The sequence below is a fragment of the Cheilinus undulatus genome, linkage group 9 (assembly GCF_018320785.1).
Source record: "Cheilinus undulatus linkage group 9, ASM1832078v1, whole genome shotgun sequence".
Lineage (NCBI taxonomy): Eukaryota > Metazoa > Chordata > Actinopteri > Labriformes > Labridae > Cheilinus > Cheilinus undulatus.
This window is the reverse complement of record NC_054873.1, coordinates 7,876,706-7,897,332: the sequence shown is the minus strand read 5'-3', so window position 1 is coordinate 7,897,332 and position 20,627 is coordinate 7,876,706. Positions and strand designations below refer to the sequence as shown.

The 20,627-nt window shown below is 39.2% G+C and overlaps 1 protein-coding gene across 2 annotated transcripts in view; it reads right to left on the bottom strand.

The window, feature by feature from the left end:
- The window catches only part of LOC121515220 (ethanolamine kinase 1-like), a 90,295-nt gene that overhangs the window by 53,912 nt on the left and 15,756 nt on the right, over positions 1-20,627 (bottom strand). The window contains exon 1 of one of the 2 annotated variants that reach the window (XM_041795872.1): positions 7,315-7,708. The exons of the other annotated variant lie outside the window; for it this stretch is intronic. Within the exon in view, the coding sequence (XP_041651806.1) occupies positions 7,315-7,455 (141 nt within the window). The 5' untranslated portion in view covers positions 7,456-7,708. Of the gene's footprint in view, positions 1-7,314; positions 7,709-20,627 lie in introns of those variants that run through there. 2 annotated transcript variants of the gene reach the window in all.

The window sequence follows — 20,627 nt, the reverse complement described above, 5'->3', positions numbered from 1 at the left end:
GGGGGTCGCGGGCTGAAAAGGTTGAGAACCACCCTCTTATACAATCCAACTTCAAAAATACTGAAATATCCCTTTAATATTACTGTTTCCCACTAGGCAAAGGTGTGCCAGTGGTAGAGGGATGTAGACCTCTATTATCCTGAGGTTAATGAGAATGAACAGAGGCTAAAAGGGAAGCAGCTCCCATCATTCACATAAAAACATCCCACAAAGAAGATGATGATGATGATGGTGGGCAGTCATCAGCTTTCTCTGCTGTTTTCTTCTGCGAACAGAAAAATTCGGCCTAATCTGTATGAGTAGGAACAACAGCATGGTAATCCAAGGTTAACAGAGGCAGAGCCTGAAAGAGCTGAACCTGTCGAGGTTCCACATCGCAGTCCCACCACAGCGAGTGTGTGTACACAGCAGCACCACACTGACCACTGTTTGTCTGCTGAAGCCTCATGGGGCTTTTGTTGTCATTCAGTGGTTTCAGAGTCTCTCATTCGGTGTCACAGTCCCTGAGGTCTCTGAGTCTCACATTTCTCTGCACACAAGAGTTTTCATCAGACTGGAGAGTGAACAAGCATGTCCACCTTAACATCTTTAACTATTTATTGTGTGGATAAAAGGAAACCTTGAAACTTGAATCTGACATTTAAAACTTAATCTATGAGCTGGAATGATCAGAAGCAGGTTTTCAACTATGAGACTGGCAGGTGAAAAAGGCTCCTTTAAGTTAACTGTTAGATATTTAACTCTTTAGGGTTCCTCCCTAGCTGAATAACCCAATTCCCAAAAAAAGTTGGGGCACTGTGTTAAATGTAAATGAAACACCATGAACCCGTATGAGATTCACAATAGTGCATAAAAAACATATCAGGTGTTGAAACTGAGAAATTTTACCAGCTCATTTTGAATTTGATGGTAGAAACACGTCTCAAAAAAGTAGGGATGGGGAAACAAAAGGCTGGAAAAGTATGTGCAGTTTGCAACTGATTTTTTTCAAATTAATTGCCAACATGAACTGAAGTCTATGATAATGGAAAAATAAAATCAATCGTTTGTCCAGTGAGGTCGGCAGAGGTGGTGGTCATACAGCAAGAGAAAGTCAGCACCAATATGGCAGCACCAGGGAAAGGACGTTGGGAATGCAAGCAGGGCATGAATGAGACGGGCATGACACATGAGGTTTGCAAGAAGTGCTACACGAAAATAAAATACTGCAGAAAGAAGACAAACATGAGGACAAGACTAATGCTAGATCAGCTAAACAGCTGAAAAGATGGTATAGATGGTATCGCAATACTCACTGTATTGCAAAATTTTTTTAAATCACAATAATATCGAATCCTGACCCAAGTATTGTGATATCATATCGTGGGGCCACTAGTGATTCCCACCCCTACTAATTAGGTTAACTGGTAACAGGTCAGTAACATGACTGGGTATAAAAGGAGCATTTTAGAGAGGCTGAGTCCCTCAGGAGTAAAGATGGTCAGAAGTTCACCAATCTGCATAAAAATATGTTTAAAAATTATGGAACAATTTAAGTTAAATGTCAAATGTAAAACTGCAAAGACTTTAATTATCCCACAACTATGGTACATGATATTACGATCTTCAAGGATGGATTGCACAACCTGTGTTCATTTGACTTTGTGCCATTTGTGCAAAAATCTGAACTAAGTTGGGAAAGAAGGATTTTAGGTTTTCTGCTCCTTTTGCTTTGAACGATCTGCAGGCTGAGTTTAAAACTGCAGGACTTGGTGTCTCTGAATATTTGCATTGCTGCCATTCTTGGCCAGGGCTCCCTTGGAAAAGAGATCTTTGATCTCAGTGGGACTAACTTGATTAAATAAAGGTTAAGTTAAATTATCAAAAGACTCAGAGAATCTGGAGAAATCTCTGTGACAATGCAGAAGGTCAATGTTAGAAGTTCGGGATCCTCGGACTCAGAAACACTTCCAGAAATCATTGTCTGTCAACACAGTTCCCTGTGCCAAAGCTGTATCATGCAAAGACGAAGCAAAATATGAACACAATTCAGATACACCACTGTCTCCTCGCTGCCAAAGATCATTTAAAATGGACTCGGGCAAAAATGGAAAACTGTTCTGTGGTCAGATGAATCAAAATTCTAAACTCTTTTTGGAAACCACGGATGCCATGTCCTGTAAACTAAAATGAAAAGGGACCACCAGCTTATTATCAGCACACTGTTCTAAAGCCTGCATCGCTGATGGTAAGGGGTTGAATTGGTGCCTATGGCGTGGGCGGCTTACACATCTGGAAAGGCACCATCAACGCTGAAAAGCATACAGAGTGTTTAGAACAACATATGCTCCCATCCAGACGTCTCTTTTAGGGAAGGCCTTACGTATTTCAGCAAGACAATGCTCAACCACATACCACATGCATCACAACATCATGGCTACAGTAGAAGAGTCCGGGTGCTGAACCGGCCTACTCGCAGTCCAGACCTTCACAAATGGAAAACATTTGGAGCATCCTAAAAGGAAAAACCCAGCAAAGAAGAATCCTAGATCAGACAGGAATGGGACAACATTCCTCCCAAATCTCCAGCAACTGGTCTCCTTGCTTCCAAGAAGAGGGGATGCTAACAATGGCAGACATGGCCCTGTCCCTACTTCTTTGAGATGTGTTGCTGCTATCAAATTAAAAATGAGCTCATATTTTCATTAACTGGTAAAATGTCTATTATTATGGTATAATGAGAATAAAATATGGGTTCATGAGATTAAAAAGCGTTACATTCTGTGTTTATTTAGATTTTACACCAGTGATGCTCAACATGTGGCTCCTGATTCACATGTGTCCCTTTCGTGTCTTTATTTGAAATATTATCCCCCCAGAAAACCTAAAAAAGGTCAACTTTGACCTTGGAAGTTATCCATTGCAAGTAACATTAATCAATTTGTCCCCATCCTTGTAGAGTTGGCTTTAACTGTCAACCCTTAATTTATAATAATATATATTATATATATATATATACATATATATATTAAAAATATATTATAATATATTTTGATTGCCCCTATTTGCATTTTTTTCCCATTTCTTTTCCTTTTTTTTGCCACTTTTAATTAATTTCAACTGCTATTTTAGCCTAAGTTTGCCACTTATTTGTGCCCTGTCACCAGTTTTTGCCTCTTTTTTCCTGTTCTGTTTGCACCCCCCCCCCCCCCATGTTTTGCCCCTTCTTGCCCATTTTAGCTGCCTTTTCCCACTGAATGCTACTTTTCAATTTTTGCCACTTTTGCCCATTTTAGTCTCTTTCACTCATTTTCACATTTTTACATTTTTTTTCCTTTAGACCCTTTAGACTATTTTAATCAGTATTTGCCTCTGTCATCCTGCTTTTGCCCATTTAAGTCTCTATTTGCTCATTTTTGCCACATTTTTACTGTTTTTTCCTTTTTTTGCTACTTTTAATCCACTTTTTAAAAAAAATCAGTTTTGCCTCTTTTATGCTGCTTTTGCCCAGTTTAGTCTCTTTTCACTCATTTTGCCATATTTTTAATGTTGTATTTTCCTTTTTTGCCACTTTTAATCCATTTTTTAATCAGTTTTGCCTCTTTTTTCCTGCCCTTGCCATTTTTTTTATCTTCTTACTAATTTTTGCCACATTTTTACTGTTGTTTTCTTTTTTTGCCACTTTTAATCCATTTTTAAATCAGTTTTGCCCCTTTATTCGGCGTCCACTGATTTTAGTCTCTTTTCACTGATTTTTACATTTTTTTGAAATTTTTGCCACCTGTAACTCATTTTTGTCCATTTTTTGCTACTTCTTTGCTGCTTTTGACTGTTTCGCCTTTTTTAACTTTCTTTTATTACCAATCAGCCCATTTTTGCCACTTTCACCTCTTAGATTGTGACTCTTGCAAAGGCATTTTTCAACAATTTGGCACTTTGGTTAAGGGTTGAGCAGGGCTGAGTAACACTGTTTTATTATTGCCCCAACAGTGGAACTGGGGTTGTGCACCAACAAACAGACTGCTCACCATACATGCTTAATAGCTGCAAATTGCCAGGAATTCAGTGCCAACCTGCAGCCAATCAAACCCCAGTATTTACTGAGACCCTTTGTAATTAGTTGTTTCCTTCAGGGAATTGCATTTTGTCAATAAATCACTTAGGCATCACCTTGAGTTTTAGTGCTTATTTGTTCCAAAATAGATTAAAAAGGGCCTCAAAGGAAGCCTCAAAAGTAAGAACAGTCAAACGGATATTCACGCTAAACAAGGCTGAAAAGGAAGTAATTTGACAGAGCAGGTCTCAGATAAAGAGTCGACAGTACAGTAGCATTAGTGGCTGCCTTTCCCTTTCACTGTGTAGTATAATCTTGAAAAGAAGAACACAATACATCATTAAAGGGACAGTTTGGGCTCTGCAGGCTGAGAGGAATCATCCACTCCTTTGTGTACATATGTGGACCTGCTGTAGATTGAGAGGTCACCCACCCAACGTGCTGCCACCTGACAAACAGAAACTCTATTTCTCTGAAAGATTGGACCTTGTGTTTGCACATGGGACCAGAAAAGGGATTATCGTGTTCTGAACAGCTGCTCTGACAACACTGCTCATCTTCTCCCAGGGTTAAAAAACATAATACAGTCTGCTATTGTGTCCTGTAACCTTGGACGCTCTGCTGGTTTTGAGGGATGTTATTCTATAGGGGGACATATGTGCAGACGATGTGACATTTTAGGTTTTCTGACATTTTACCAACATCTCAACCACGGTAGGATTTTATCTTCAGCAAAATTTAACAAGTAAATGGAACATTTAACAAGAAGTTTTGTTATTTCACCTAAAACATAACTTTGGAGTTATCACAAATTAACATTTTATAGATTTTAGGCATTTTTATTACATGTTTTTGCCCATTTGGTTGTAATCCTGTCCATGAAAAGCCCAGACTCCACTAAATAGTAGTCCATATCTGACTTCTCCTGTCATTTCAAGGCCTACTTTTTTCTGCATAAAACACCCCAAAATGCCCTTCATATTGTTGTTGAACAGCAGGGCTCTAACCTTGAAAAGCTCATATATGCCTTTATCTTTAGCAGGTTAGATTATTGCCATGCTCTGTTCTCAGGGCTCTCTAAACAAGTGATTTAGCAACTTAAAGGTACTCAAAAAGCAGCAACAGAAGTTCTTACAAAAACTCAGATATATGATAGATAACACCAGTTCTAAATTTTTTAAATTGGGAACCAATTACTGAGAGAAGTCATTTCAAAGTTTCTCTGCTTATTTTGACATTCTGATGTTGTCAATGTCTGTCCCGCCCAAGCCTGGGACAGCAAAAGAGACACGTTGTCGCACGTTTGCATTCCCGTCATAGGAATGGCGTGCAAAGATCAGATGGGGGACAGGGAAGGGAGAGCACCGGTCAGGAACCAATGGGAACACAAACTTTGTGTCCTAACACTCTAGATATGTTGGAATAAGGCTGCTGCAAACATGTGAAAGTACTGACATTTGACTGAATTTTGGATTTAGACTATTAGAAAGTTGTCCACCTCTTTCCTGGCTTGGTGTAATTTGAGCAGGGCAAATATAGGGACCCACTACATCACGGGCCACTATGGGGAATTACCCCGCCCCCAAAGCTATAAGCATATAAAATCCCAGATCAGTTCATCTCAGTACAGTCTGTTGTAAGCCCATGTCACTGCCTTCATTGAAAGCCACAGTGAACATTAAAGTATCATTACAGAGAGATTTGTGCCAGAAAACAGTAAATTTAATCCCCAACTTCTGCCTCTGCTCTGGCACAGAGCCAAACAGCTGTACTCTGGCCAGAGTTCACCATAAGGTCAGGGGGCAGGCTAACTGATGGAGTGCTTGTCTAATTTTTACTTGAACCAGATGCAGCAGAAACAAACATCTGACCTGCTGAAGGTGTGTTTGAATCTATATTTCACTTGTCTTTAGTCCTGGATATTTAAACAAAGCAGACAGTGGCTTTGTCTCTCTCTAAGCAGCAACAATTCAATCCCTCCTTACTGTTAGCACGAAGGTGCTAAAGTTTGCAGAGGTTACTGCTGCCATAGATTGTTAATGGCGGAGCTTCTGTGAATAATTTGATGCCAAGGCCAATCAGGAGATGTGCAATGTCTTTTCTGCCAAGACATGCTCTCAGTTTGGCTCTTTGCTTGGGTTTTTAAAAGAAATCTGGTCCAGTTCCAATTAAACTGCCACTTTCCTACAGCTACATCCGAGCTAACAGCTACTGTGGCAGCAGCCATTGGACGCATCGCTAAACCTTACATGTAACGATAACAAACCCTTGTTGAAGCAGACCAGGAAAAGAGTGAAAACATATGTTTTGTCACGAAAAGTTGTCAGTGTTGCTCTCTGTACTTACTTTAATGAAGACACGTCGTCCAGTTCTGAAAAACTTTAGCTACATCTGAACTAATCACTCTATTAGAAGGTGTTGTGCACAACCACCCACACAACAACTAACCCTTTCCCCATAACTTTCATAATCTCATGCCAAAGCAGGACAGCAGAAAACCAAAACATCTTTCACATAACAAAAGGCTTTAAGGGTTGTTGTTGTTCTTTATTTCACACAGAAACATGGTTTACTTCCAGTAAAATGCTATGCTAAAGCTACATCCAAGGTTATCTGCAGTGGAGGCAGCCATTACTGATGAGTGCCGCTCTGTATGTACGACTCTGAAAGCATCGTCACTCAGTCAGTCAGTCACATACAGACCCATGAGTAGGTCATCCAAGAATAGACAGGCTGTCTTCAGCAACTATTTAAGTTCCACTGTATACTGTAATATTACTTGGAAAATTAAGCAGAAAAAAAGTGGATCAAAATATTCTGGATTGCTGTGATTGGGTTAAGGGTCTAACACTAAGAGGAGTGTTTCTGCATTTAAAATTATACCTGAGATATCCCAGCTACTCTCTTCAGTCTGGAGAATAAACCTTAACGAAGGATTAAATCTTTACTTTTTTGATGCACATGCAGACTGTAGCAAAGAGTTGAAATATGTCCCTCCAAAATGTCACCATGTACTAGCTTTACATCAGCCTATCAATGCTGAAAAGCCTAAACTGACAATTTTCCTGAAACTCCACACCTGCATTGGCCACTTAGAGGCGAGCTGTGTGACATTATAAGAGCGTCTGGTCTTTCAACCCTGAGCATGAAATCAGACAGATCTGCTTTGTGAGTTTGGTCAGTGCTGTCCTTCAAATCCACCGTGTTTCATCTAGATTCAAAGTCATTACTGAATGAATGACTCATACAGGTAACTCAAGGTAAACAGAACAATCACTTGCCTTCATCTGAATGTCCTCTGCCCTCCAGTGAGGACGAAGTCTGCCTAAGAGCTTCAGGATTCCTCTGCGAGGTTCCTGCTCACCAATATGAACATCCACATGGAAAAACGAGCTTCCAGCACCAGCGGAGCGTCTGTCCATTATTAAAAAGCCGTGTCTGTGTTTTCTTTAAAAGCCCAGAATGTGTTAAGAGAGTTTTCCGCCAGAGACCTGCTCAGTTACGTTACAAGTCCATCAAAACCATCGAAGCATTTGACAACTTTAGTTAAATGTGGTTTTAGTCAGAAAAATCCAATCTAATAACCATAAAAGACGAACACCAAAGCTTTAAAGCTGCTTTATCAGAGCCATCCAGAGATATTTCAGTCAGCTGAAGTTGTCCACTCGTGTGTCCAGTGAGTCAGCAGCCTTATCAGGGGCCAATGTTCCTGTGGGCATCTTCATAGACACACTGCAGAGTTTACACATTAACCTTTGGTGGTCGTAGCTCTGCTGCAGGCAGGTGTAGTGTTAATAAAAACCCAGTGACAAAAGTTAGTGGGGGAAACAACCATGGGATTTAAGCCTCTGTAATGATTGCCCTTTTTATTTACAACACTTTTAATTTTTCCTTATACCACAAGTCAGTCCTTCCTTTCTAAAGTCAGATTTTTATGCAGAACTCCTCCCAGTAGTCCAGTTAAGAGGCTCTCCATTACTGAAACATTCACTAGTAATATTTGCAATGTGCAATAGTATGTCCAAATTTTTGTGCACAATTCAGCAGTAATGAGAAATTGTATATTTAACTTTCTGGTTGCACTGTGTACCATGTATAAACCATAGACTGTAGAAAGAATTGGACAAACACTGTGTGACGTCGGTCGTCTGCTTACAATAGGCAAACTCAAACGGCTTTTGAAGCCCATTTGTGGATGCTTCCATATTGAAATTGCGGTCTCAACCGAACTTTAGATCAACCTAACGGGCCGCCCACTAAGCGCGACTTCTGGTCAGCCTGCTAGCTAGCATTCCGGTTGACAGACTCTGCCTGCCAAGCTATCTGTCAATCAAATGAGATGCGCCAATCACCGTGAAGTGAAGTTTATCCTAAATATAATCCAAACGATCGTGGTACAAAAAAATTCACCCCCCGTACAGTGGGAGCACAATAAGACACTAGCTAATGAGACACGTTTGATGTTTTGAACCGGGCTGTAAACCAGTTCAACATGTGTGCAGACAGAACTTCTGGTTTTCCTGCGGCCAGCCTCAAGAGGACATTCGCGATATAGCAAATTTTTGCACTTCCGCATTGGCTGCATTTTTCAGGACCAGAGGTTGCCACTTGGTAAAAACTCAGCAGCTCTGTTTCCGAACGTTAATCAGCATTCGCCACTCAAGCCGTCCTTACATATTTTACAAAATCCTTACAAAAAAACTCACCTTGCAAAGCAGATGGATACGCCCGTTTTCATGTTTCTCACTGGTGAATCCATCTTGCAAAGCTCCCATCTGAACCGCTTACGCGAACAGCAACAAGAGACCGGTGCAATTATGGCGTTAGACATTAGCGTGGATGCTGCTACAATGTATGTTTTATCAGAACTTGACAACATTTCTTTGTTAAAAGAAGAACAAAGAACAGCATTGAGTTGTTTTCTTTTCAAAAACCACAAAGGTTGTGTACTGACATGTCTAAGGTCACCATGGTTACGCAGTTCTTACGGAGTTTAGCCTACTCACCGGTAGGGGCACACCTCAGTAGCGGCTACGTCATGTGTTTTGTTGCTCTGATTGGTCCATAAAGATGTGACAGAACATTCATCCAATCACCCTGCGAGTTTTTTTTTCAAAGGCTCTGCCCTTTCCCAAACGCTGCGTATGAGAGGTTTCCCAGATGCCAGGTTATAGAAAAACATTTTAAATCAAGGAACCATGCCAACTACTGACCCTAATACTCATGGCTTTAATGCAAAAAGTAAACACACCTGGAGAGACAAATTTTTCGGACTGTGTCTATATTTTTTTCTGGAATGGAGGGAACTATATATCCCACAACCCATTGCAATTCTCTCAGTGTATAGAATGCATTAGTGTGGCTCCAGATGTAAAACTCACATTCATTTTCTCCATAGCGGATCTGTCGCTGTAGTGTAAATACTATAAATAACAATATTGGACTAAATTGTTATCAAAAATTTGAACACAACACTAAAAATCTATTTTCAAAGAAGGTTAATTTGCACTTTGGAAGTTTGAGAAGCTATCGCTAACAATGGGTTAAGGAAAACACAATAGATTGTGGAAAACGTATTTCCTTTCCCTCTGTCTCGAATTCTGTTTGCACTGAACCAAACGTTTTTCTTATCTGAATTTTTCTGGTCATTGGTTTGCTAGGTATTTGGATAGCGAAACTTGATCCCAGAACAAGAACTGTCATAAAACGTGTGCAGGAACTTTTGAGTTCGATTGGGGAATAAAGTTCATCAAACTTTCAGTTCCTAAACTGTATGTGAGAACAGTAAAGAGCTTTAGGCGTCAGGTCATTGTCTTACTGGAAAATAAAACTTCCCCAAAGCTGCAGTTCTCTAGCAGACTGAATAAGATTGTCGTCCTGCATTTGCCTATATTATGCTGTGTGTATTTTACCCTTTACCTTTACAAGTCTTCCGCCGCCTAGAAGTATCCCCACAGCATCATGCTGCCACCACCATGTTCACAGTGAGTTGTGGTGATTACTGGTGGGAGAATTGATACTACAGTATCGATATATCGATATTTACAATGTACTCTTTTGGTATCAATCTCTCCAGCAAAGTATCGATACCAAGTGAGTACTATAAAATATGTCTCGCAACCCTTCTCCGCCGAGTGCCTCCCTGCTTCTCTCTCCTCAAGACTGTTTTGGCTTTACTGATCATCCGTATCACGTGACTTTGGAGGCCAATCGGACACGTCGCTCCTGCCGTACCATGTGACTTTGGGGACCAGTCATAAATGAATAACAGATTTTAGTAACTCCACTCAATCGTATATGACTTAATTTTACAGTCTGTGATGTGAACCCGTCTGTCTTTCTCACTCAATGTAGTCCCTACGTAAATTTCAAAATTGTAAGAAAACATAAAGAAAATACTGAGACCACATGCCAATACCATAAAATGTATGAAGACTAAGTTGTAGAAGCATAAAAAGATAGATATTTTTTTAAAAGTCTTTGATGACTTGTATTTCTACATTTTTGCTTGAAACTCATGGCTATAAGTGGCTAATAAAGCCCTTCTATCTGAATTTTTAAAAACGAAAAGAAATTGGGCATTTTTATGTTAAGTTTCTCCCTAAATAAACTCCTGAATGACCTGAATACATCCTTTTATTTGCCTGAAATGTGTACCTTTTGAAAGTTTGCGACTCCAATATTTTAGTCTTTCTTCAAAGAATGGGTATCACTATCAATAAAATTACCTCAAAAAGTATCGGTAATGTACCACATTAAAATACATCGATATCGCCCATCTCTAGTGGTGATGTGCAGTGTGCATAGCAACTTGTCTGATGACCAGAAATCACCATTTTGGCCCCATCAGACCAAAGAGCTTTCTCCCACTTTACCATGAAGTCTCCCTCGAGACTTTTGGCGAACTCTGGCCGAGACTTATTTAAAGGTTTTCTTCAACAGTGGGTTTCTCTTTGCCACTCTCCCATAAAGCTTTGACTAGTGAGGAACCCAGGCAACAGTTGTTGCAGTTTCTCTGCTGCTGAAGCTTGTAACTCCTTCAGAGTAGTCATAGGTGTCTTGGTGGCCTCTCTCACTCGTCTCCTTCTTGCACTGTTTGTGAGGACGGCCTGATCTAGGCAGACTTACACATGTGCTATAATTCTTCCATGGATTTAACTGAACTCCAGGAGATGTTCAGAGCCTTGGATTTTTTTTTTTTATATCCATCCCCTGACTTGTACTTTTCAATAACCTTTTCTCTGAGTTGCTTGGGGTGTTCTTTTGTCTTCATGGTGTAATGGTAGCCAGGAATACTAATGACTGGACCTTTCAGACACATTTATGCAATTACTTTTTTACCTTTGTCAAAAAAGCAAAATTATACTGACAGTGATTGATTCATAAAATCCATAAAAGGGTAAGCCCTTCAAAAGGGGTGATAACTTTACTGTAACAAGTTTACTGTTACATGCGGTACTGTTCTAATCTCAACATAGACCACACTGCCAACATTCCCTCTGCAAGTCATCCAGTGTTCATGCAGATTTTGGGTCACAGTTTACCTCATTGATCTTTGTTCAAGCTTTAAAGTAAGCACTTAACAAAAACAAGGCCAATAAGATGAGTTTTGGTACCGTGAATATGTTGAGATGCTTCAGATTAGGCCCGTGTGCAGCCCTACATTTGAAGTCTATTGTCTAACCCAAATCGTGGCGATATCCAGAGGATCCATTTAAATATCAGTTCATTCAAACATGACCTTTTATGCGAACTCAATGCCACGAAATGTTTCAACACGATCATTCTGTAAGCACAAAATGAATTTCAAACATTGGAGCAGCATGTTTTCAGCCTGTTAAATTATTTAGATGCTGGGCCAATGTTTACCATTTTGCATCATTACAGTAATTGCCTAGAAGTCACGAACGCGGTGATCATCTTGAACCGAATACTTTGCAAGCTTTTAGACGCAAATGAAATCCGCCTGCCATCAAAGAGCGTCTCATCATCAAAGATGTTGTGCATTGAAAGAGAGATGAGTGTGGAGATTAAAAATGTAAGGGTCAGGCTGGAGAATAGAGGAGAGGAGTCAGTGTTTGCTTTGCCGTGCGTACCTCTCAAATAAAGCTGAACAAGAGAGCTGGCTGAAAGAGATGACACAGACAATAACCCACGCGTGCATTAAAACACTGTTCTGACGCTTTTCAGAAACATTCACTAGCTAAACGTCTGGCTCCTTTTTTAATTCTTTCTCCTGATTGTTGATGTGAAGAATGCAGACATTAACTTTTGGGCCTTTGAGCCTTGAAAATTAATCATTTATGAAAGGATCAACAAAGTAACAGTTGTGTTGAATACAGCATGACAGAGTAACAAAACTGAGTTAATGTTGCTGGAGTTTCTCTTGACTCCTTGACACTGCTTAGACAATTTTTTTTTTCACCCGAGTCGAGCAACAAAACACGAGCTTTGTCTGTTCAGCCAAATGTGGGAATAAAAAGAGAAGATGGAGAAAAGCAGAATAGAGAAAATGATTTTTATCTATTGCATTTTATTTTTGAGCCTGATAGACGAGCCTAGTCTTTCCCACTATTCAGAATTTAGATTTTAATTTTCTTGGGCAGTACCTTTTATGGAGCAAATCATAGCAGGACATTTGAATTGAGCAGAGGTCAGAAAAATCTTAAAATTCCCCTGGCAATATGAAAAGTACAGCAAATTAAAAATGTCAACATGTTTTTCCTTTTAAAGCATATTCCTACTACTGCACCAGAAAAGTGATCAAAAAGGAAGTTATACTCTTTAAGTTCTATTATTAAAAAAATCAGTCCGGTGTCCATGTCACTGAAAATGATGGTCCTTGGGGATTAATTTCAAAGGAAGTTTTATACAAATTCAATGTTGTACTAGTAGGGATGGACTTTATATATTATATTAACATATGATAATGATATATACAAGCTGTGAATAAGTTTTAGACCCTATCCTGATTTATTTTGGGTTTGAGAAAAGCCATCCAAACCTGCCTGGCTCTGTGTGAAAAAGTAATTACCCTCTGAACCTAATAACTGGTTATGCCACCCACTCTTCTTTGCAGTATTGTTTTTATTCAACCCCATCAGCAGGTTTTGCAGCATGAATGGCCTATGTAAGGTCATGCCACAGCCTCTCGAACAGATTTAGGTCTGGACTGTGCCAAGGCCACTCTAAAGCCTTCATTTTGCTTTGTTTCTTCAGGCCATTCAGAGGTGGACTTGCTGGTGTGTTTCCGATCAGTGTCCAAGTGTGCTTGAGCTTGGAGGTCATGAGATGATGGCCAGACATTCTCCTTCAGGGGTTTCTGGTAGAGAGCAGAATTCACGGTTCCATCACAAAAGTAAGTAGTCCAGGTCCTGAAGCAGCAAAGCAGATCGAGACATCACACTACCACCACCAAGTTTGACTGTTGGAGTGATGTTTTCTTTATGAAATGCTGTGATAGTTGGGATGGACATCATCCAGAAAGTTCCCCCTTTGTCTTGTTGGATGACAAAATATTTCCCAGAAGTCTTTGAGATCATTGGGATGTTTTTTGGCAAATGTGAGACAAACCTTTGTTTTATTTTTGGTCAGTGGTTGGAACTTTAACATTTTTCCCAGTCTCTTTCTTCTTGTTGAATCATGAACTCTGACCTTAACTGAGTCAAGTGAGGCCTGCAGGTCTTCAGATGTTGTTCTGGGTTCTGTTGTGACCTCCTGGATGAGTCGTTGATGCGCTCTTGGGGCCACTCTTGGGAAGGTTCACCACTGTTCCAAGTTTTCCCAATTTGTGGATAATGTCTCTCACCATGGTTCACTGATTCACAAAGCCTAAGAAATGGCTTTGCAACCTTTTTTCAGACTGATAGATGTCAATGACTTTGTTTCTCATTTGTTCTTGAATTTCAGATGGATTCACTCGTTTCTGTGTTTCTCACTGGTGAGTCCATCTTGCAAAGCTCCCATCTGAACAGACGGGGTCCTGTAAGAGAGTGACCCATCAGTGTTGTTTGAGGAGTAGAAGGCAGTTCTTGAGGGTGCAGCGGATTCATGACATAAGCAGCAGCCACAAGAGTTATTGGTGAAAAAGATAGGTGTGGATGCTGCTATAGAATAAATTTTATAAGAACCTGACGACATTCCTTTGTTGAAATAAGAACAAGGAACGGCACTGAGTTCTTTTCTTGCGAAAATTATGTTCAGCAAGTGTCTAATCTTCACTTTTTTTGTTGTTCTGATAAAGATGTAACAGTCACCAATCGCCATTCAAGTCTTTTTCAAAGGCTCTGCCCTTTCCCAAACCCCATCTATGGGAGGTTTTCCAGATGGATGTGTGAATGTTGCACGTATGGACAGGTAGGTTTGGATGATGTTTTCCCCTTAACAAATGAAATCATCCTTTAAAATCTGTTTTTGTTATTTACTCTGGTTATCTTTGTCTTATATAAAAATGTGTTTGACAATCTAGAACATTTAAGCATGATAAATATGCAGAAAAACAAGAAATCAGGAAGGAAGACACATTATCAAAATGTGTCAAAAAAAGTATAAATCGCCCTGACGACAGTGTGTCGTACTGCTCGGCATCCCCCCAGCTACAACTGTCCTTAACGCTGTTCAATGAAATCTTTATCATACTAGAAGCATGTCCTTTAATCAGATGAGACCAAACTAGAGCTCTTTCATTGCTTGTGTTTGGAGAAAGAAAGAACAGGCCCAAAAAACAATATCCTCAAAGAGAAACACGGCAGTGGGAGTATTATGCTGTAGGGATACTATGGAAGTGGAAAATATAGAGCTGGAAGGAATCATGAAGAAAGAAGGGTATATAAAGTGTTCAAAAGAAATCCTCAAGCAGTCAGCAGCAAAACTGAGTCTGGGTCGTTGCTTTGCCGTCCAACATGACAACGACCCAATACATGTGTCTCCTGGAGAAGAACTACCTCCAGGAGACCAAAGTGAACATTATTGACTGGCCTGCACAAAGCCCTGGCTTGAGTCCCATCGGAGTTAAGTGAAGACCGAGGACGAGCATCAGATCTGGAGGAGCTTGAGAGATTGGCCAAAGAAGAACGGGCTGGGATTCCTCAGGAGACGAGTCTGAGACTAAAACTACAACAAATGACTGTAGGATGTTATCCAGCAAAAAAGAGACACAACTGACTATTAGAAATAATTTTGTTTCTGTGTGCTAAGTTTAATACTGTCAGCATCCAAAATAACACTGGGATATTTGGAAAAGCCGTGTTAAAAACTCTTTGCTGTGTCAAACAGCACTAGGAAAAAAAATTGTATTTTTACAACAGTACCATCTTTTCCTGTATATTCCACATTATTCTCACCAATCCATCCAGGGGTTACTGTGTACAAACTAATATTTTCAGAAATTTCAACTAAATGAATGCACTAAAGAAAATCTAGGGATCGCTTGAGTCGACAAAATTAATTTTCAGTGGTGGTTGAGTTGTTCAAATCCAGACTAAAGTGGTGTTTTACCTTCAGACATTTATAAAGCAAAGTTTAAGCTATGCAGCTGCACAGTGTGCACACTGTGCACGATGGTCTCTGAGTGCATCTTTGCTTGGATCATTTGAAGTGCATGGAATGTCAATAGAATCTCAGCCATGCTTGAGGATGCAATTTAAGAGCTGCTGCAGCACTGGAAAAATGTGATGTTTTTATTATAAAGCTCAAGCTGGCAACAAATAGCCTCTTAATGTCACAAAGTATAGCGTAAAATTTATACAGGCTCTGATTACAACTTTAGAATCATATAGAATCAAAGATATGAGCTGTGAAACAGAGAGGGAAATGATCATGTGTGATGTAATTATAAACCCTGCAGTCTGACTCAGACTGTGTACATTCAGCTGTGGGTGCATCTGATGCAGATCTATAATGGGAATCAGGGCTTCAACATTGTAAAGAGAATGGCCTTGATACTTCAATCTTCTATGTAAGAAAGTTATTCAAAGAATCTGAGTAAAATCAGATTGTGTGTTGTGAGATGGTAACAATGTGAATGGTTATGATGCATTCTTTAGACAGTTGTCCGCTAGTTCTGAAGAATGCTGTACTCTAATGCCAGTAAAAGCATTTATTATGGTTAACAAAGGATTTCTGACAGAATAATGGCCAGGGGAATATAACAGTCTATAAACTATAGGAGCTGGTTGTTTGTTCACATCTATATCTTCCAGCTTTCATCCATTTAAACAAGACTCAGAGTTACCTCCAAACTCATGAGAATGTGTAGACTTTATTTTCTTATTTAAAAAATCCTCCTTTATGCTAAAGTTTATGTTTATTTTTTTTTTTCAGATTACTCTTTATCGAAAATAGCCAACTGAACTTGTATTTAAATATATGCATGAGGGGGTGCAGATGGCCTAGTGGTTTAAGGCGCACCCCTAGTTCGAATCCGGACTGTGACCCTTTCCTCTCTCATACCAGTTTCCTACTCTATCCATTGTCCTTCTCTATCAAATAAAGGCCCAAAAAACATAAGGTGTTTATTTGAATTCTATTTTTATCATCTGTAGCAGGCTCTCCATGATCAATAAACTAGTGAATGATCGCCCCTTGCATCGAGGTCACTTCTCACCTGTGCCTATTGATAGTAACCTTGTAAAGCAGATGGTTATGCCCGTTTCCGTGTTTCTCACTGGCGAATCCATCTTACACAGCTCCATCTGAACTGTCTGGGCCCGGTTAGAAAGTGACAGGACCAATCAGCGTCGAGGGTCAGTACTTTCAGGCGCGGCATAGTCGTGACGTAAGCAAGTAGCAACAAGAGGACAGAAGACAGTATGGATGCTGCTAAAGCGCCAGTTTTATAAGAACTTGACGACATTTCTTTGTTAAAAGAAGAACAAAGAACAGCAGTGAGTTGTTTTCTTTTCAAAAACGACAAAAGTCGTGCACTGACATGTCTGTAGTCGCCATGGTTCGCGTTTTTCCTCCGTAGCTGTGCATGCACACCTCGGTCGCGGCTACGTCACGCTCTGATTGGCCTGGAAAGATGTGACAGAACGTTCATCCAATCACCCTCAGAGTTTTTTTTTCAATTCCTCTGCCCTTTTCCAAACACTTAGTATTGAAGGTTTTCCAGATGGATGTGTGAAACAAATCCATCTGGCGTGTCAGGTTATATTGATGGCTGATCAGAGAGGAAGAGGAAACCTTGAGCATCGCAACGTCCCCCACGTTGATGTATGAGAGAAGAGAGACGTTTCATGTTCAATATGAACCTTTCCTGTCGTCTTTAACCATGTTTATGTAGCTGTTGCTGTCAATGTTATCCTGCATTTGATTGATTTAGGATCATTACAATAACATCAGCCCTCCTCACACTGATCAGCTGTTGTAGCCAAATCATTGAATGTTAAGCGACAGATTTCCTAACATAAACTGTGTTATGCATTAAATTTACGGCTAGATGATACTGATTTGAGATCGGGCACAGGTAAAGAGAAGCTGTAGGAGGCAGAGCAGAAGTACTGTTGGTATTTAGAGAGCAGTGGTGCACACATATAAGTTTGAATAGTAGAGTTAAGATAAATAAATTGAGCAAAATTTGGCTATTTGCAAACATGGGGTAAAATGAACTGAAAGAAAAGCTCTACTTATAATCTAGCTGTGTCAAAACTTTGACAGTCCTAAGCAGCCTCTATTTGTTTTTTTATTAGAAAAATCAGCTGAAAATGTTGCACGAACTGTAAAAAAAAAAACCTCACATATAAAAAACTTAAAATGCACAGATGCCCATTCGCACAAGATTAGTATTACCTGTGAAACTAGGGGTATGCTTAAATATGGTAGGTAATTTGCCCTGGAGTTTTTACTCCACAAAAAACAAACTTGCTTGATTTATACAACATTAAAAACACAGATGTCCCACATGATTATCACGAATTACCAGAGGTCCTCAGGTAATACTAATCCCATGAGAGTGGTCTGGCTGCAGACCGTATATCTCTGACAGCCCCTCTCACAGACTGTTCATCTTCGTTCGCCGTTTTTCTTAGACAAGAAAGTGCCGTAATAACTCGCGGGTACAATGTGTTTCCACTTTTAGATTCTTTATTTCTGATTCAGCTTTATTCCCAAACAAAGCCTGGAAGTTATATTCATGATAAAGCTACATTGTAAACATTACAGAATAAGAAACATTTCATAAATAAAATAGAGGAAAAAGGCCAGACGTGCAATTATGTATAAATCATGTATAGGCTACTTTTAGAAGCAGCTAGCTCACTTTATCGTTTTGAAGCTAACAAAGCTATGCTAGCTACATAATTAACCCTTTGGGATTGTTTTAGTATTAGTCACACTCAAGCTGCTATGCACAAAAATGTCCTTTGTATTCAATACCTATAAAAAATAATATACATTAATATTTTATTCTACTGTCATTGAGCCAGTTTTTCACCTACAACTGACCTAATTATTGATATCAAATATTCACTCATTTCAACCCTTTGCGCTCTCCGAGTGCTTTTCTAGTTATACATTGTTTTTTTGGGGTTTTTTTTGGCAAGTTTAGCATGTTTTTTCTCCATATGCCAAACATGCTCAAAATGACGCCATCTGGTGGAGAGTAGTAAAAATGATCAATTCCAAGACAAAAGCCCTGATTGACATCCAGATATAATAAATGCATATCTTATGCTTTAATGGAAGTGAGATCAAAAATTGCATTTTGAATGCGTTTCGATGGTGAATTTTTTGTGCTTAACAGCTTGAGTGTAACTTTTACTTGCAAACAGTGTACTTTTGACATTTCTATAGGAGCTGAGCTGGAGATAACGAAACCAAATAAAAATACACAATCTTGCCAAAATTCATGCCATATTTGTGAACACAGCCAAAATATCACAAAATGAAGAATGAAAAACTGCGTAAAATGTGCACAGCCTCCCCTGAGGGTTTACGTACTACATGTAGCCATTGTGGCTAAGTTAGCTTTAGCAACATGAGCTTTAGCTAAAGCTAACATATCTATGTAACTTACATAGCTGCCTTACAGCTTAGATTTAGCTATGTAGCTCAATCATCGACAGCAACATGAGCTTTAGCAAACATAGCTCAAGCTAACTTAGCTGCATAGATATGTAGTATGTAGCTTCTTGTAGCTACATAAGCTACGTAGCACTCTGTGTGATAGGTAGTCTAGCTGGTAATTTGTAATTTCCTTTTATTGAGTGTATATTTGTTGAATTTTTGAAATATGGAAGTTGGAATTGTTAGTATTTATTGTAGAATTCTTATAATGTCTGATGTTTTTGGCCCTTTATATGGTATTTTCAGACTCTGTACTTATATTCTTAAATCTTGAAGAATGCACGTCGGTGTATGTTTCAAGTGGTGTATGTTGCACTACTGCCAAAGGCAAATTCCCCCTCGGGGACCATAAAGTATATCTTATCTTATCTACGTGGCTTATGCAGCTAACGGAGCTACATAAACTATGCTTGCCGTGTTAGAATATTTTCATGGAGGATACACATATCCTGTTTACTCGGTTTTATTACACATTGTGCAGGTCAGGTTTTTAACTTTTAACTTCTGGTATCCTAACTGTTACCTGAACACTTACCCTAAACAGAAGTTTATTTTGATTTTTTTTTTTTTTTTCAAAAAAGTTTTGCCTGTATTTCTGTTCTGAGATAAATGGTGTCTCAAATGAATGGTCTGCAGCCAGACTGTCTTGAATCTCATGTGAATGGTAGTGTTGTAGTACTCAAGAATGATCTTGGTCTTGAGACCACATTTTGAATGTCTTGGTCTTGTCCTAAATTTTTTTTTTTACTCTGTCTTGTCTCAGTCTCAGACTGGCATCAACACCAATCGAGACCAGCACTGATCTGCTATTCTTCCACTTCATTAATGAGATAATGAGGAGAAGCTACACCTGCAAAAACTCGGACATCAGTCCATCTTTTTTCTGGTCAGAAATACCTCTGAACGATTTAGGCCTCATTCCCCTGACAAATCTAGATAAACATCTAATTTTCAGATATTTAAAATAATTCTGGACTTGTCAGTAGTTTTTAAATACAAGGATTTATTTTTTATAAGAAGTTATTTGAATAAATTTGTCAAGATTTGAGATTTTTGCATGTTGTGCTTTGAAAGAGTTGCTGACAGCTTGTTTTTATCTGTCAGATTTTTTTTAAAAAGAAACTAAAATTAAAGAGAGGATACTCTTTAACTGTTCAAACCTTGCCATGGGTTTTTAAAATTGATTTTAATGGTCCTGGTCTTGTCTTGGTCTCAACCCCAAAAGTCTTGGTCTTGTCTTGGTCTCAGATAGTGTGGTCTTGAGTACAACACTAGTAAATACTGCATTTGCTGTAAATAAAAGTAGCCTATATACATTTGTTTACATATTTCTTATCTGCTGGAATCCTTTGATGTATTTTGTAATTCCATAAACTGTCAGTATTTGTGGGAAATCTTATTTAATCACTTCATCCTGTAAGTCGAAGTTGAAGAGAATCCAGCAGAGTTTTTGTAATGTTTCACACTCACAAGTGCTGCTAAGCATGAAGGCTAATGACCTTGACCTTTGGCCTCTGCAATCAGAGCAGTG